This window comes from Hippopotamus amphibius, chromosome 5, assembly GCF_030028045.1.
Source record: "Hippopotamus amphibius kiboko isolate mHipAmp2 chromosome 5, mHipAmp2.hap2, whole genome shotgun sequence".
Taxonomy (NCBI): domain Eukaryota; kingdom Metazoa; phylum Chordata; class Mammalia; order Artiodactyla; family Hippopotamidae; genus Hippopotamus; species Hippopotamus amphibius.
In genome coordinates, this window is record NC_080190.1 from 95,672,404 (window position 1) to 95,691,989 (window position 19,586).

Genomic DNA, 19,586 nt, shown 5'->3' on the forward strand with positions numbered 1-19,586 from the left:
AATGTGATATCGCCAAGGAAATAAGTGAAAGCCGTTAAGCGTTCATCGAATTCTGTCTTCTCTTCATATTTCTCTTTTTCTCCCTTTATTCACCATACCGTTCACATTTACAAGAATTATAACATCAGTGTACAGCTGATGGACTAATTTTAGTAAAAATGTAATTAATGAAGTTCGAAAACATAATTAATTAGGATACATTTCACATGAATGAAGAAAAATGAGGATAAAGATGTGTAGAGAAAAATATTTTTTAAAGAAAAGGTTTCTCATGGTTTTCTACTAAATGTGACGCCTGACCCACCCACAAAGTAAAGGGAGGGAAATCATCCACTTAGGGGACATCGATGTGCTAACATTGTTGCTGATTCATTTGGGTGGGGAGGGCGGATGGAGGCAGCAGATGGTGGGGGGCCTGGGCTTCCTGCAGAGTCGAAGGAGGATGTGAAGCAGAAGGGGAGCTTGTTCGCTGCTTAACCAGAGACCCAGGAAAGGAAGTACTCTTGTGGTTGTGGCTGGGCGCACAGGAGTTACATGTCCAATACCGGGGGATCGGTGCTACAGGGGGAGTAAAAATACACTCTGCCTTCAAAGCAGTTTCATTGTAATTTCTAACGTGTTCTATGTGATCATTTGTAATCCATATAGATTGTGCTTTCTGGTGCGCTTGCCCCTGATGTTGCAAAATATCCTATTTCTCATCAGATAGATGACATAGAGCTCAAGTACCTTCATATGTAGACGTTGTTTCATTTTTTTGAAAAGGAATTTTTCTGTGGGGTGGGAGGATCAGGGCTTCGCCCACAGTGAACCCATAAAGAGACAGATAAACGTATTAGAGTTTTGCCTGTTTTCGTTCAGCATGTCAGCTTTTCATCTCATTTGTGAAGCTTCACTTTCTGTTTATAGACATATAATTGAATTATGCTTCTGAATAGTCTGCCTCTAAGGAACACTTGATGCCATACGACCCTGAGTTCACTCACTCACCGGAGTCCCCCGGCTGCAGCCAGCTCTGCAACATCTCTGGGGGATCACAGGCGGTGCAGGAAGTCTCTGTTATTCACATCGCACATGTGGAGGAAGGGAAAGCGTCTTCTTCCCCCTTCCCACCCAAGTTCTGTAGATCACTGGCATTTCTAAACTTTAAGCCAATCCTAACCATGCATCTTAAACAAATGAATTGCTTATGGGAAACGTTTTACTCGTAGATAAAGAGAGAAAAAAAGCTTAAAATAACAACAGCATTATAAAGAAGAAGTGATGATTCAGAACACAGTGTGTTTGAAAAAAATCAGTAAATTACTTTCCTGAGTTTCATGTCTTGTACTAAATGGAGCTCTGGGTCTGTCCTCTATTTTAAGGCTCTTCCAGGCATTTGCAATGGAAGTTCAATTATAATCATGTTCAATCAGTGGGTCTTTGATGTTTGGTTAGGCAAATATTTATAGAAAATCCAAGAAGCAGCAGGTTGGAATAAAAGAATAAGAGCCGTGGAGCATGGCCAACTGGGGTTTAAGTCCCACTTAATAGTTGTGAAATATGGCGAATGTGTGTGCTGTTTCCTTAATTGCATCCTCTGGAAAATGGCAGTATCCTAGGTCTCACAGGAATTAGCGGGAGGATATGAAAGGGTCTAGACCAGAGTTACACTCACTATGAGAAAGACGATATTCCACTGAAGGACAGCAGGACACACGGAAGGCTCCAGGCCCTGAGTGAGGTCCCTGTGCTCGCCCATAAATGACTCAAGGTCAGGAATGAGGCATGGATTACGTACTGTGTGCCTCGTGGTCTTCACGTGAACGTTCTGCTTGGTGATATTTCAACACTTCATCTTCAATCAGATGTGCGTTCATCATTATTTGTAAGCATCGTTTCTAAAGATTTCTCACTGGTTTAAGAACGATGACCTTAAGTTACAAACCCCAAATGGCACCGATGACCTTAAATTACAAATCCCAAATGGTTTTAGCATTCGTTTGCCTGCATTATTTTATTTTACTTTATCCAAAATTGTTACAGCCTGCAATATTTTAAAGACAGAATATCTATTAAGAAGACTAGCTTAGAGGTAAATGATTCTTTTGTGGATTTTTTTTTTGTAGTCTTTAATTGTGAGAGCACTTTGGTTGATAAGCTCTTACTGTATATTTTCCTATTACCCACTTTCTTTCTTAGCCATCTTCTGTGACTTTATTACATTGTTGAAAATGCTGGGACTCATTGCATTGTTCTTCACATGTACAACATCTTTACTTGCAGATTTTAGACGTTTAAAAATATTTAAAGATATCTCCAAAATGCCAGGTACACTTTAAATTTATCATTTCATATAGTCATTCAAACAATATGTTGAGTTGCACATGGTTTCTGACTGTCAAAAATAAACAAAAAAGTTTCAATAAATACCTTTAATAAGGTATTTTGGCTCCATTATTACTAAAATCCATTAAATATTTTATTTTATAGGGCAAGATTTTTTTTTGTCATTTCTTGAAATCTATTCCACGGGAAAAGCTAGTTGAACAAAGTTAAATGAGTTTCTTTTTCTGAAAATATCCTTGGACTTTATTGAGCTAATGAACTTTGGCAAATGTTTTTGACCAACTTTGCCTGCTTTTTCTCCAGGAGGGAGCAGAGCCATCATCTATGGAAAGACTTAAGGAAGTGAGAATCTGGTCTGTGACCATTTATTCTGAAGGCTTTAGGTCAAATTCTAGATTTCGAAAATGTTCAGAAATGTTTTCACACGTTGCTATCAGTTTTTTTTTTTTGTTTGTTTTCTCTTTCTCCCTCCTTTTGGACTTGATCTCCATCAAGTTCAACAAATTAAGATTACCACTGTTTCAGGAATATTCCAGTCCAAAACCGAGGCTCCTTGGTTAAAGTTACACAGAGAAGGCAGAGACCACTGGGCTTGCAAAGTGGACAGTTTGCTTTCGCCATATCTCCTCTACAGTTGGAAATTTCACAGCACTTTATACACCCTCATGTTAGTGTATGTTTTCTGGTGTATTCACACAAAGTTTAAATATCCTGTAGCTGCATATATTTCTTAATTTAGGAAAATACTGATGTTATCACAATACTGTGCTCTAGTAACAGTACAGATTCATATTATTGTTGCAATAACAAATAACATACCCAGTGCTGAAGTTTTTAACTGAACTATGATAGCATTTACAGTAAGAGATACTTCGATTTTGACATAATGAAATTTCTAACGCTTTCCTTTGATTCCAAAAACTGAATGAAAAAAAGTTAAAGTTAACTGATTTCCTAATTGAAAGACTGATAGACAAATGACATCATTTAATTGTGAAGTTCTTCTGCTAATAGAGACAAATCAATATCAATAGCTGCATTTTGATACGTGAACAAGAAAACTTGAAGTCCAAAAGTGTGGATTTGATTTAGAAAGGGAGCCATTTGATCTAAATAAAAACATATGCTTAAAGAATATTCTAAATGTACTTATCTAAATATGTTACAAGAACGTTAATGCAACAGAAATAGCATAGTATAAGAACTGTGGTATCCACTCATCTTTTTCAGCGTTGATATTCTTAGCATAGTTGCTGTAAAGTTCATCAGAATCTTAAAAACAAAATGCAAGTATAAGGAATAGGATTTCCAAAGACTCTTTAATGAAGCCAATGTTTATACCTGTGTAGCTTTTACTGATTATGTTTTCAGATTCAGATTCCTCCGCATTGGTCTTGATGAATTCTGGGCATGTTAAGTTACACAGTTTACCTAGAATGTGCTAAGCCTTCCTAGTTTACTGAGTTACCTCTTGACTGACAAAGCTTTCATCCCATCACTAGACTCACTAACTACTTTATGCATTTGCGGAGCGATCTACTCACAGCTGAGAGTCCACGCTCCACATTCCGGAAAGTCTCCACGCTTCCTTCTAGTGTCTGTCTCATCCGCATTCTTGCAGCCAGAGCCATTTCGTTACTCTTTATTTAAAATAATGAGATTCAACGGCTGTTAAAGTCTGGCCTTTGGAAAGGTCAGCTAGTTGAAATAGCAAAGTCCTGTTTTGCTGTTATGACTACGTATGAAATATTATTTCCAATTATAATTATAATTTGAGAATTTGCAAGCTTTAGTTTTACAATTAAGCCAAGCTAGACATAAAGTTTCTTGTCCAAAACCACACGATGGGTTGATGCAAGGGCCTGAGCTGCCTGTGATGATATTTCTGGAAGATGCTTCCCCCCAGCCTTCTGCAAGCTCCTTTATTTAACAAACTTCTCTGCTCTCCTGTTCTTATGTGCCCCATAAAGTCATGTCATTGCATTTTTCCATGTAAATACATGATTCTCATGAGCATTATTTTAATGCAAAATGTTCAGAATTTTCATTTGATATTAATAATAAGGTGTTTAACAATATTTTTCATATATTTTATTTCCTTACACTTAATTATTTGAAAGGGAATGTCGGGATCACATAATATTCCCATTTTTAAGGTTTTAATATATATTAAAATTATTGCCCTAAAGAATTTCACACAGTGGCCAGAAATTTTACACAAATATTTCTATGTAAACTTTCTAGCTTTAGTTATTTTAATTTTCAGCAACTTTGCTAATTTAACATTTGGAGAAAGCTAAATCATTTTAATATTATCACACTTCTTTATTTCTAGTGAGATTAAACATGCTCTCATATTTATTAGAAATGGTAACAGTTTTTCCAGTTTCTTCAGTGATTTTTCTCAGTAATATTGTCTTTTTATTTATTAGGTGGTAAGGATTTTCTTTACACTTTACAGTATTTCCTGCTATACTGCCACTGTTTGTTGTTTTTCTTTCATCTTAACCCTAATTGCACATGAGTATATAATTTCTTATTAGTCCTAAATCTAGAACTCACTCTTTTCAAAAGCTACTAAATATTCACTTATATAACACCTTGTAGTTTTCCTGGATTGTTTCACCCTTGAAAATACAAAGGATTTTATTTAGAGGAAGTGGTGAGATAAAGGATTTAACTGTTCTATTTTTCTTCCATAAAGTTAATTGCCTCAGTTAATTTTATTGTTAAAAGATGCTTTATACAGTTGCCACCCACATTAGAAACAAAAACCATAAATTGATATGTCATTTCTAGAAATAAAATGATGTTTTTCTATTTTCTTTAAAAAAAAAAAAGTGCTTTATAATAATAGACTTAAGGCAAACGTTTAGGAGGATTTGTAATGACTGGATATTTTTCTGTAGAGATTGTTTAACTTCATAGTAAAAACAAAAGCAAAGGCACCATATATCTTCTGGAAACTGACAGTATCTTTTTTTATCTTAATATCTAATAAAATGCTTACCATATAGGACCCATTTCATAAATGGTGAATAAATAAATGAAAAATGAGCAGCATTCTGTATAAATTCATTATGCCTCATTATTACATTTCACTGAGAATTTCCTCACTCTTATCTTTAAGGAATTTATGATTTTGCTATTTTATTATACTTTTAAAAGTATACATTTTTTAAATTAACATGGATTTCATACTGTCTAAACCTGTTGCTGCCACATTGGAAGATGGCTTGTAGCCTCATGACCTTCTAGACCAAGGCCCCAAGGACGGGCTGGTCCCACGAGATGCTCGTGCTGGTTTGTCCCATGAGGGCACCAGGGAAGCTTCCATCGTGATGGTCACTCAGGCTGACCTTTCATCTTGACAAAGACACAGGTTACTAGTTTGACCTTCAAGAGAAAGTTCTACAGGATTATCTGTTGAAAATCACCTTATCACTTCTATGGATGAGAAACAAAGAAGGGGAAAAGAGGTGTTTTGCTGATTCACTGGCATGGACTTAATGCTTTAAGTGAGTTTGTTTCTATTTCATGATAATGTAAAACCAGATACTCAAATTGATTTATTCATATATATGTTTAAAATGATTATTTCATGGGAACCAAAATTATTTCAGCAAATTAAAGGATATCTGGAATACTGAATTGTTGCCTTTGATAAGTATAATTTAATTGACTTTTTAATACTGGCATGCAGTGCTAACTCAGTATGATTACCTTTTACCACTTAAAAGAGCAATTTCTTGGTTTGAATACAGATGTGAGTTGCACTGATGTGCCTATGTTTTTTTTTTTCTTTTTAGGCGGTACTTTGGAGGTATAAGTTTTCTCAGCTCAAAGGTTCTTCGGATGACGGCAAGAGCAAGATCAAATTTCTGTTTCAGAATCCAGATACGAAACAGATTGAAGCAAAGGTAAACCCAAACTCGTCACGTAAACCTCCTCTAACTACAGTAACACAGTTAAGAAACAAAGGGGAAAAAATGTAGGAGACCCATAAGTGCAAAAACACAGGTTCTCTGTTTCCCTTGGAATATTCCAGGTGGCCAAAAGAATAAACTCACTTAAAGATTTTAATGGCAAATTTTCACTGAAATGCATACCTTAAAATAAGTTACACACAACTAGTTGCATGTCTTAGGTTTAATTCCCTATGAACTGTACTTGAGTCACACTAAAATAATATTCCGGGAACTAAAACAGTCACTTTCTTGGTGGTTTCACATTCTAAATAATAATTTAAAATACTTTAAAATATTCTGACTATCATTATTTATTCCCTCTCCAGATGTGAACACAGATCCCTAATGAAAAATATTTTTTTAATAAATTTATGTTTTCCTCGTGTTATTCTGTGTTAAATGAAATGAATAAATGAATGATTTTTTTTGCTTTGCTCCATGCAAATTTTTAGTATTCTGAAATATATTAAGTACATTGTTTTTAACTCAGAAAGACTCACTACTTTTATATTTATGAATGTATGTTTGTAAATATTCAAAATTTGAGTGATTTCCTTTACCCTACTGTGAAATTCCCAACAACAGTCTCTGGCTTAGAATGAGTTATAAATATATTATTTCAGTGGGGAAGAAAGAATAAATAACGAACACCAAAGTGAAAAATCATTTCTATGGAAATGAAAACTCAGATATACGTTTTCAACTCTGGATTAAAGTCAGCATAACTCTGTTACATTTCTGCGCGTATTAAATCCAGAGGGGAGCCCTGATGACATTCAGAGCCTCCCAAGGACCGAGCCCCCCCACCGACTTCGCCGTGCGGTCTGTGTCCAGGCCGGCAGCTCCCTTGTCTCCCCCTGCCTTCCACGTCTGCCCCTGCCCTTGCCTGGGCTTCTCTCCCCGGTCCCCTCGGCTCCGGGTCGGAATGTCTCTGCGGACACCACCCCCTGCTGTGTGTCCCTGGACTTCTCTTACCCCCTCTTCCTGGGCTGCGGGCTGTTTAAGGGGAGCTGTGCGGGCGCCTCCTTTCCGCCGCCTCCTGTGCTCCTGCGTGTCTTTAAAGCTTCCCTGCCCCACGTGGTCTTGTCTCATTTTTGTCATCGGTGTGGACAGAGGCCTGGGCGACTCCAGCCACTCCATCCATCTGCTTGTCTCCCATCTCACATCTGCACCCCATCATGCCTCGTCCCTAAGCACAGACCTTTCTAGACCTTTCTGTGGGGCTCAGCACCTCCGTTTCCCCTCCGCCTGCCACGGGTAGATCACTGCTTACACTGCTCTGTAAGTTGGTTCTTAGTGTTACTATAAAAAAATGTATTTCTGTTGTCCCAAAGTACGTATCTCTTTTGGTGGGCTTCCCAATCTCGCACAGGACACACCCTCATGTGTGCGAGCGGGGCTGGTGTCATCAGTTCTCTATTCTTCTGGTGAAAGTGGGGCCTCAGCCTCTAGTTGATAAGTTCCTTCTCTCCTGATATTTTCAATGTGCTGACAAATCCTTCATGACAACATGACACAAAAAAGATAAATGCAGTGAAATGACTACTAACTGTAGTATTTAGACTTCAGTTTAATGTGGCCCGTATTATACATGCAGCTAACTATGCTTCCTTAACTTTTCTAGTCATTAGTTGTCTGCCAGCTTCTAAATAGTACTTTTTCTGTTTATGTTTTAAGCAATATTTCATAAATTCATTTCATAAGAATAGTTTCAGAAGATATTCATTGAATGTTTTTCTTGAACTTATAGGCAGTGATTTTTTAGTAGGGAAAAGAACAGTCTAAAAACCAATGGGAGAGGCTCACCATTGGTGAGTTGCCAGCCTTCTTTAAAGTCACCACCCCCTTCTATAAAATGAGGAAGAGTAAAACTTCAAGGGTTATCACTGAAAATATCAAATTAAATACGGAAACTTTAACAATGTTACTAGCCAATCAGAACAGTGGCCATCCTGGAGTGTATCACCTCTGCCAATGTCACAGAAATCATATAAGATTAAAGCCAGTGCAATTGCTGACTATTTTATAACCTTTATAACTGCAACTTGTCAGCAGTAATCAAAAGGAGCATCCCCAGGGGAAAGCAAGGAGAATGCCCGCGTGTATCACACCACAGGACTCACGGGACCGGGTATCCTAAGTATCGCTTATGGTTGAAGTGGATGTCATGTGAGAATTCAACATTTCCTCTGTTAGAACATCACTTTTTTTAAATGAGAGAGTAAGCAACATGATACAGTGCAAAGAAAATTAGGATCACGTAGCCTTGAGTAAAAAATCTCATCTTTACCATTTCCTAGCTGTATTCCTGGGGCAATTCATCACCAAATTATGACTGCTACCTTGCAGGGAAAGTGGAAGGAATAAATACCCCTGGTACCTGGCCTATGGAAGATACTCAGTAAATCGCTGATGAGTGATTTCATCTTTAAAGAATGTATCATAACGACAGAGAAAGTGTTAAAAATAGCAGCTATTATTGTTAGGAGAAAAGTTAGGAAAGGTGATTATTTAACATATGTAAACTCCTTGTCCTTCCCACATTTAAGAAATTCAAGTTTATAACCATAACCCAAGTTCGTGTCATTTATCAAACGCCGTGGGCAATTTCTGTGTTTTGTTCATTTCTATTAATTTCTAAAAATTTAATGTGGAAATGTGCCCTGTATCCCCTTCTCCAAGTCAGGGACAGGAGCTTCTCCTGCACATTATATGCTAGAACTCCTCTAAAGTTATATGTGTTGTAACATTGGTGTTATGTCATGTATAAATTTAAAGGAGCCATATTACATAACATATACATGTGTGTCGTCATTGTTCACTAGCTGCCTTCTTCATAGATCAAGAACCTTTAAGCACAGAGAGTGTGTCTTACAACACAGTATTCCTAAGGCTTAACCTGACGCTCGCCTGGAAACAGGCAAGTAATAACTGTCTGCTTCACTTAGTTTAATATTTCCTGGTACATTATTGAGTCTCACTCCCCGATCTCTTTCTCATTTAGGCAAACAAAATTAAGTTGTCACGATCTGAATGGAGGGATGTTAGAAGATAGGAAGAAGTGTTTGGAATTAGGTAACAGTGTGCTGAACCGTTTATTCTATTATTTCCTTTTGTTCATTTCTTAAAATCTTGGTTTCATTTATACTTTCCTTCAACATAAATAAAATTCTGTAGAAATATTTAAGACATGTTAGAAAAATGACTTCTGGGAAAAGTAAACACAGTTGCCAAGGTATCAGAAACAAATCTAAAGCCGTATGGACTTAAAAGTGTTTGTGAGCTCGTCCGATTCACGGAAAGTTATAAAACCAGGAGATGTTCCGTGTACCCTTCATCCAGTTTCCCCCAGTGGGTAACGCTTATGTAACTATAGTATAATATTAAAAAAAGTGGAATTTGACATTGACACAGTATGTGTATAGTTTGCGTCAGTTACAGCAGATGTGAAGTTGTGTGCCCGTGTCCACAAATACACACCATCTTCCTCAGGCTGCCCTTCACACACCCCTCCCCCCACCATTCCTAGCCCCTGGAAACCACTGATCTCTTGCTCATTTCTATAACCTGGTCATCTCAAGGCTATTGCACAGGTTAAACGTCACTGTGTGAAATCCTGAGACCGACTTTTCTCACTGAGCCTGATGCCCTGTGTGTACGTGTCGACCATTTGTGCCTTTCTGTTGCTGAGCGGTGCTCCACGGTACAGGTGTGTCTCATTTTGTTTACACACTTACCTACTGAGGGATGTTTGCCTGTTTGCAGTGTGTAGCTACTGCTGCCATGAACAACAGCCTGCAGGCTGCCGTGTGCACGTGAGGTTGCATTTCTCTGGGAGAGATGCCCAGAAGGCCAGTTGGTCAGTCATATAGAAAATGTTTATCTAGTTTTGAAGAAAACCCCAAAGTGCTCTTCAGAGTAGCTGTGACATTTTAGATTCCCACCAGTGATGTATGAGAAGCCCTGTCTCTCTGCATCCTCACCAGCATTTGGAATTATAACTACGTTTTATCTGAGCGGCTCCCATCATAGTCTTAGTTCGCATTTCCCTAATGGCTAGTCATGAGGAATAACTTTTTACGTGACTCTTTTCTACGTATTTATGTTCCCTTTGGGGAAATGTCTCTTCCTGTTTTTTGCCTGTTTTCAAATTGTATTTTGTGATTTGCTTTCCTTAGAGTTTGATGAATTATTCTATATTTTCTGTATGTGTTGTTTGCATATATTTTCGTCTAGTTCGTAATTTATTTTTCATCTTCTTAACAGAGTATCTTGCAGAGAAATTTAAACAATGTTTTACAAAGCCAATTTATCAGCTCTTTCTCTTAAAAATAATAATTTTGGTGTCATGTCAAAAATTCTTCAGCATGTCACAGGTGCCAAAGGTTTTCTCCCATGCTATTTTCACAATATCTTATAGGCGTGCCATTTACAGTTAAATATATAACCCATCTGAGTTCATTTTTTTCTGTAAGTTGTGGGGTTTAGCTGACCTTCTCCGTTTTGCCTGCGGTTATCCAGTTACAACAGCATCATTTGTTGTAAAGACCATTCTTCCCCTATTGAATTACTGTAGCATCTTCATCAAAAATCACTTGGTCCTACCTCCACGGTGCTATTTCTTGGTCCATCTCTGCATCTATCTCTTTGCCAATATCACACATTCTTGGACACAGAAGCTGTATAGTAATCCATGAAGTGGATGATTCTGTCCACGTTGTTGTTCTCCAGAATCACCTTAGCTGCTCTAGTTCCTCTGTATTCCCACAGATGCTTTAGAATTACCTTCTCTACATCTGTGGATAATCTTACTGGCCCTTCAGTGGGGATGGCATATTACATACATCAAGTTCAGGAGAATTGACATCTTTACTATACTGTTTTTTAAAAGCAATGAAACAGAATATTTTTCTAGCTTTTTGACCTTTTGATTTATTTTTTCAGTATTGTGTAGTTTTCATCATATAAATCCTATGCATGTTTTGTTAGATTTACATTTAGGTAAATCATTTCTTCTTTTTTTTGAGGGGCTATAAATGATATTTTTAAAATTTTATTTTCCAAATATTAATGCTACTATGTAGCAGTATAATTAATATTTATACATTTACATTGTATCCTGAAACACTTAGTTCTAGGTCTTTTGTTTCTATTTTTGATTTTTAAAATTCTTTGGGTTTATTTACATAGATTATTAGGACATATGCAAATCAGGAAATATACGTTTCTCTTTTCAGTCATATCACATTACTATCTTTTTCTTGCCTATTTTGTTGCCTACATTTTAAATACTGTATTGAATGCTAGGACATTCTTCATTTGTTCCTTATTTTCCACGAAAATCATTTAGGTTTTCACCATCGAGTATGATGTTAAATTCAGTGGTCTAATAGAAGTTTTTTCCTCAGGTTGAGTTAGGTCTTCTCTAGCTCCACTTTTCTGACAGTATTTACTCTGAAAGGGTATCAATTCATGTGACAATGTCAGTTTTCTTGCTTAGCTTGTTAACATGGTGGTACATGTTAATTGATTTTCAAAGATTGACCCTGTCTTACATTTCTGGAATAAACCCTACTTAATAATAATGTGGAATTTTTTACATATACTGCTGAATTTTATTTGTCAAAATTTCAAGTATTTTTGCTTTTACATCTATGAGAAATATTGGTCTGTAGGGTTTTTTGTTGTTTTTTGTTTGTTTGTTTTTTGGCTTGGTTCTATCTTTGGTTCTATCTTTGGTTCTATCTTTGCCTGGTTTTGATATCAGGACAAACTGTCTTTATAAAATGAGTTGAAAATGTTCCTCCTCTTTTATTTTCTGGAAGTTACTGTGTACTATTATTGTTGATTCTTTCTTAAAGGTTTAGTAGAGTTCTCTAGTGGAAACATCTGGGCCAGGAGATTTAATTTCAGGGATTTCTAAAAATTATGAATTCAACTTACTTAGTAGATAGCTCTTCAAATTATCTACTCTTATCAGATGATTTGTGGTAATTTTTACTTTCCAAGGTCTTCATCAATTTTATCTAAGTTGTCAAATTTATGTGTGTAGACTTTTTCATAGTACTTCCTTATTGTTACTTTGAAGTCTGCTGATTCTGTAATGACATCCCTGAGTCATTCCTGATACTAGTAATTGGTGTCTCCTCTATTTTTCTGTCAGTCTTGCTAGAGACTTTTCAAAGAACCAGGATTACTTTCTCACTTATTTTCTCCATTGAGTTCTGTGATCAATTTAATGAATTCTGCTCATATCTTTATTTTTTACTTCTTTTTGGTTGCTTTGGATGTATATTACTCTTCTTTTTCTGATTTCACAAGGTGGGATTTTAAAATTATTGACTTAAAATGTCCTTGTTTCTAACATAAACATTTAATTCTATAATTTCCTTCTTGGAACTGCATTCACTGCATTCCACAAATTTTGATATATTGTATTTCTGTTTTCCTTCAACTCGTGTTTTTAATTTCCCTCAAGGCTTCCTGTTTGACAGATGGATTTTCTTTTTAGAAGTGTGATGTTTATGCTTTAAGTATCTGGGGATTTTTGTTATATTTCTAGAATTGATTACTAGTCTGATACAGTTAATCAGAGAATATACTCTGTATGATTTCACTTTTTTTTCCTTTTTCTTACAGTCCACAATATATATACTATATCTTATCTCAGATACTATACTTGTATACGACAAAACAGACTTCAAAAAATTGTTGGAAAGATAGAGAAGGGCATTATATAATGAAAAGAAGTGTCAATTCAACAAAATCTATAAAAATTGTAAATATGTATGCATCCAACATCAGAGCACCTAACATATAAATATATTTACAGATCTGCAGGGGAAAATTGACAGGATTACGACAATAGTAGGAGACTTCAATACCCCACTTTCAGTAAATCTAAATTGTATTGTTTGAAAAGAAAAACAAAATTCAAAAACTTTTAGATAAAGAAAAAAGAGATATACTCAAATAAATACACTCAGAAATGAAAGAGGAGACATTACAATGAATAACACAGAAATAAAAAAAAAGGATATACCGATGAATTAGATAACCTGGAAGAAATTGATAAATTCCTAGAGACATAAAAACTGTAAATACTGAATCAAGTAGACATAGAAAGTCTAACAGAATAATAAAAAACAAAGATTACAAACAGTAAACAAAACTTTTCAAAAAAGAAAAGCCCAGGACCAAAAGGCTGCATAGGTCAATTCTAAAAGAAAATTCAAATAAGAATTAAACCCTTCTAAAATATACAAAACATTCCAAAAATGATTTTATGAAGCCAGCATCACACTGATTCCAAATCCAGACAAGGACAACATTAGAAAACTACAGACCAATATCCCTGATGAACACTGGTACAAAAATTCTTGATGTAATACTAACAAGTCAAATTCAAAAACATATTAAAATAATTATATAACACTTCCAACTGGAATTTATGCCTGGGATAAGTATGGCTCAACATACAAAAATCAATCAATGTGATACACCACCTTAACAGAATAAAAAAAAAAATTCAATAAATGCAGAAAAGCATTTGATAAAATTCAACATCTTTTCATAATAAAAGGTCTCAACAAAATAGGTACAGAAGAAACATCCCTCAACACAATATAGCAGTGTTTGAAAAACCCACAGCTAACATCATAATCAATAGGGAAAAACTGAAACTGTTTCTTCAAAGATCTGGAACAAGGCAAAGATGCCCACTCATGTCATTGCTATTCAACATAGTATTGAAGTGCTAGCCAGAGCAATTACACAAGAAAAGGAAATAAAAGGCATCCAAATTGGAAAGAAAAAAGTAAAACTATTTCTGTTTGCAGATGACATGATCATATATATAGAAAAAGAAGCGCTAAAGACGCCACAAAAATTGTTAGAACTAATAAACAAATTTAACAAATTTGCAGAACACAAAATTGACATATAAAAGTCAATGGCATTGCTATACACTAACAAGGAACTATCTGAAAGGGAAATTAAGAAAATCCCATTTACAATAGCAAATAAAAAGAATAAATTACTTAGGAATTAACTTAAAAAGGTGAAAGACTTGTACAATAAAGTTTATAAAACATTGATGAAGGAAGTTTTAAAAGACACAAATAAATGGAAAGACATCCCATGTTCATGAAATGGAAGAATTAATAGTGTTAAAATATCCATATTACCCAAAGTGATCTATAGATTCAATGCAATACCTATCAATCACAATGATGTTTTTTCTAGAAATAGAAAATATCCCAAATTCATATGGAATTGCAAAAGATCCCAAATAGCTAAAGCAATCTTGAGCGAGAAGAACAAAGCTGGAGGCATCACACTTTCTAACTTCAAATTATATTACAAAGCTATAGTAATCAAAACAGTATGATACAGGTATAAAAATAGACATACAGACCAATGGAACAGAATAGAGATTCCAGAAATAAATCCACACATTTATGGTCAACTGATCACTGACAAGTCTTCCAAGAACACACAATGAGAGGATACTTTCTGTAAAAAAAAAAAAAAAAAAAGAAGATACTGGAAAAACTGAATAGCTACATACAAACGAATGAAATTGGACCACTATCTCACATCATACATAAAAATCAACTCAAAATGGATTAAAGACTTAAATATAATACCTGAGACTATAAAACTCATAGGAGAAAACATAGGGAAAAAACTTCTTGACATTTGTCTTGGCAATAATATTTTAGATATGACTCCAAAAGCATAGGCAACAAAAGCCAAAATAGACAAGTAGTAGTACATTAAATTAAAAAGCTTTGCACAGCAAAGAAAATAATCAAAAAATAAATAAATAAAAAGGCAATCTACAGAATGGGAAAATTATTTGCAAACCACACATATATATAAGTAGACAACTTTGAAGAAAACATGCTCTAATAGTCCATACTACATTCCCAGTTACAAGGCAAATATATGACAACCAGAGCTTATTTAACAAGAGATATTGTTTGTTTGGGGAATGTGATTTTTTGAGTTGCCATATGTAAGTTTTAGTTATGAAAAGTCTCACAAATACTGACAAAAAGATGGGAGTTAGGGGAACAAACTTTGTTTTTTGTTTTTATTGTTGCTTTTGTTGTTCTATGACTATAGAAGGACAATGTTATAATACAGAAGCCGTCATATTTTTTTTCTCTGAAAGTAGAAATTCATAAATTCTCACTTCATTACTCAGAAAGCTTAATAAATTTCCCATCTGTTTTCCAAAGCCTCATTAAACTTCCCAGAACTTTTCTAGTAGAACTGGGGAATGGTTCCCAATTGAAGTTATGAGCAAATCTGTAGTTATCTGACAACTTATTAAAAAGCTCATTTTATTGCTATTGGGTACTTTTTAAAAAGTGCTTTATTTGTGATGCTAGTATAGATACTAGTACATCAAAGATTACTAACATTCTCATAGTTGTCCATAACTAAATTTTCTAGGTAAAACAATATTATTTTTGTTTACTAGTTTTAAAATTTTATCATCTTTATGTATATGTGTTTTTAACTATAACTTGATATAATATGGCCAGACAATACCCTGACTTCAAAACAGGCTGCCTTGTAAAAGCATTGCTGTCACTTTACTCATTGAAATTCATGACCGTTCCCCTCATGGAAACACTTTAAAATATTTCCTGAACTAGTGTATACAGCATATTAATCCTAAATTACTGAATTTGAGGTCTGGCAGCCAAGGCAGTACTTTTTGTACAATAAGAGAAGGAAAAAGAAAATTGCTTTTTTATTTAGTGGAACAGCCAGAGTTTGAAAACATTTCTAAATAGAGTTCTTCCCCAAAACCCTTTCCTGCCCCCGATCTCCATGGCCGCAGAGACGTCAAGCCGCCATAAAAGACCTTCTCACGCAATATAAGGTTTAGTAAGACAAATCAGAAACTGAGGATGGAGCTACTTTCCAGTGATTCTCTATAAATCTTCATTCTCTCATTATAAATTGTGAATAAAAGCATCTGCCTAAAAGGATTGCCCTTGGGACAAAATGTTCCCTGGTTTGAAGGTAAGGATTGAATACATAACACAGTGAGTGGAGCGTTCTGTGTGCTCAGTAAGCGTCTGTCAGAGATCCCACTAAAGGATTCATGATGTGCTGTAGTTTGCCTTTCAGAAGATAATGACTAGTCACCTAAGCAAATCCCTGCTTGGCATCTGAGGTCTCATAAGTCAGAAAGTTTCGTATTCACAAAACTGGGTCGGGAGTGGAGGCGAAATCTCTCCCTCCGCACAGAAGACAAAGGAGCAGCTTACAACCCACCCCGCTTTTCCCAATTTCTAACTCTGTTTGGCATCTGGAACCAAGGTTTTCTAAAACTCCAAGACCTTTCCGCTTTCACTGCAAGTTCTCCAGGGCCCCAGCTGTTTAGATTATGGGGAAGAAAAATGAGGACAAGGCAGGCTCCCACTTGGTGACGCAGGCCCCTCATCAGCCCTGCTTGGTGGTGCCTCATAGGGTAGCAGAGACCACAGCTGCTGGAAATACATGGGAGCAGGGGGGGGGCAGGTAGAATTAGTTGTGTGTGTGTGTGAGATTTACATTCCACGTATTTTATCTAAAAGTAGTTTAGAAAATGGAATATGTGATAAAGGAGCACTCTGGACAGGATATTCCTCTACCTTTAAGAGAGCGCCTGAACTCCTGGGAATCACTGAGGGTTCCAAATCATGTTTATTTCTCACTGAGGATGTCCTCCTCCTTGTACATAATTTATTTCTCTAATTTCTTATATTCTCCATAGGGATATTGAATTTTATTTACCATGTGTGTTAAGAATCCAGGTTATTTTTTAACTTGGTGAACTAGAAACCTTAAACTAGCACTTTTTAGATAAAACAAATAAATTAACTGCCTCCAAAGTAAGTAGCTGCCAAACAGAACATGTCCATGGTATGATGCATTTCCCCCCCCTTTTTTTTTTGCCAAAAGTCAACATTTACCTATGAAAGAAATATAATTGCATTTTTGTTTAATGTAATCTATGTTGTGGCCTATTCCCCTCCTATTACGTGATCTGAGAAAATACTTCTAAAGTGAATTATGTTATTTAAATAGGTCCTTGGCACATGACAGAAATTACAATATGTCTGAAGCAGATGAACTCTTTATGTTGTTTTCCATCGCCACGTACCGTGGATTGAAAAGGCATCAGCAGTGTGTCTATTAACTGCAAGTCTGCATCCGTTAGTACTAATACGTAAGGAGCATCTGTTTTCTCAGCAGTTCCATGTGGTTTATTACTCTCTAGTTATCCTCTTTGTGACAAGTTTATCAAATAGACCTCATTAAGCACATATTTTTATTTGTCTTCTCTCAATCCTTGTGGAAATAGATCATTTTATGGCACTATTGATGGTTTTTCATAAAAATACTTGTGACATCAGCTTTAAAAAAAATCTATCCTGAGCACCAACTCATGATTTAATCTGATATCATTTGTGGTTTGAAGTAAATTCTTTCTGTTTTCATTTCAGTATATATCATTTGGTACTACTGGTAGGTGGTACCTCTCCTTAAGGTCCCAAATGGGAAGTATATTTCTAAAATCCAAACAGTTAGTGGGCCCTGACTGATTTTTTTTTTTTAACAACCAAGTACGATAATCAAAATTAATTAAATTTAAAATGAATGTGTGCATTCTTTTGGAAGTAAACCATTTGGCTTCTAGTGTCAGAAACATTCATACCCTCTTGCTCTCAGTATTTCACATTCATTGTCTGATCAATAACAGCCTGTTCTAGAGAATAGTGAAAAAAACTTTTCAATTATTCCAATCCAAGTTTTTCATTCAAGTTGTGAATAAAGAGGTAAAAATACATTTAAAGCTACTGTTTCTCTTTACTTACACTTATCAAAAGTAAAATTTTAATCTGGCCAAATAGATTTCTATGCAGCATTTATCAATATTAAAAAGATGCTCATGGGTGATAAGAACTCTTAGTGCTTCTAGCTCTTGGAACCACCATATTTTGAAGTAAATCTGCAATGCATTTGAAATTAACATATTGACCAAAATGCCTATAGTTTCCCCAGGTGAGGTACCATTGATTCTAGTTTTTTATTGCACTTGAAAGAAAAGGTCTTGGTAGTATCTAGTTGTGTAGTTATTTTCCATTTCTTTTAAGGAAATTGATTTTTATTTTATGCAGCCCATTTCTCTTTCCCTTTCAGGAGCTGGAATTTTCGAATCTCTTTGCTGTTCTTCACTGCATTCATTCGTTCTTTGCTGCCAAAGTGGCTTGCTTGGACCCTCTCTTTTTAGGCAGTCAGGCTACTGCTTCTGCTGCTTCCAGCTCCGGGTTGACAAGCAAAGCCAAGTACATGACTTGACAGCCTGAGCTTGGCATCCTTCTTACCTTGACTTGTAAACAGAACAATCACACTCATCGCTGTAGACACTGGAGAGCCAATCACATCATCAAGTCAACAGGGAAGCAAGAAAGTTGAAATTTCAGCAGAGAAGAAGGTTGTACGGATTTCAAAAGCATTTCTGTTTGAAAGGCCTCTGGGACATCCTGAGTGAACAGGAAAGCTTGCTCTCCCTGGGCGGGTGGGTACCAGTGTGCTGCTTTCATCAAAAGTGAAGATGGAAGAATGAATGACTTGAGTATGTAAATAATATAAAAATTGTAAGCTACCTATAAATAAAAAAACCCATTAAGTGGCCATTTCTGTATTTTAGATTATTTTGTATGACAACTACAGGATGAGCCTGATCAGGTATGAATGCCCCATCACTGCATCAGGAGAGACAGAAAGGAGGCAGGTGCACTGAGACCAGTGTGTGAAAACCCTCGTCAAAGAAGAAAACACTGACTCGTGGGTGTGGATTTCTCCCTGCATCCTCACCCTGTGATCTGACACTGGCACTCCAACTTTGTTTATCTTATTGTAAAATATTGCTGAGAATAGCAAAGGGGTCATTACATTTTCCTTATGATAGAATGTGAAATGAACTGTTTCTTCCTTGGGTCACTGACATAGTGTTGTATTTGCAGCCAGTGTCATTCAAAGATGCCAGATTGTGTTCATTTAATGACGAAAGAAGGAAACATCTGTGAACCTCTCATTCTTTCTTTCATTTAAAGAGATTTACATTTTACCTGAGATTTATTATTAAATTGATTTCATAAATTTTCAGTGGCCCCTCATAGAGAAAATAACATCAACCCATGAGGCACAAGAAACAATTCTCTGTAATCCTAACCCTACGTGTTAATCCTGAACCGAAATGTCCCTGGGAAGCATTCTCAA

General features: G+C 35.8%; 1 protein-coding gene across 1 annotated transcript in view; it reads left to right on the forward strand.

Moving 5' to 3' along the window:
- SNTG1 (syntrophin gamma 1) overlaps positions 1-18,662 on the forward strand; it is a 213,324-nt gene extending 194,662 nt beyond the window's left edge. The window contains exons 17-18 of the mRNA XM_057736980.1: positions 6,138-6,248; positions 18,504-18,662. Coding sequence (XP_057592963.1) covers positions 6,138-6,248; positions 18,504-18,662 — 270 coding nt within the window. The remainder of the gene's footprint in view (positions 1-6,137; positions 6,249-18,503) is intronic.
- Positions 18,663-19,586: the final 924 nt, after the last annotated feature.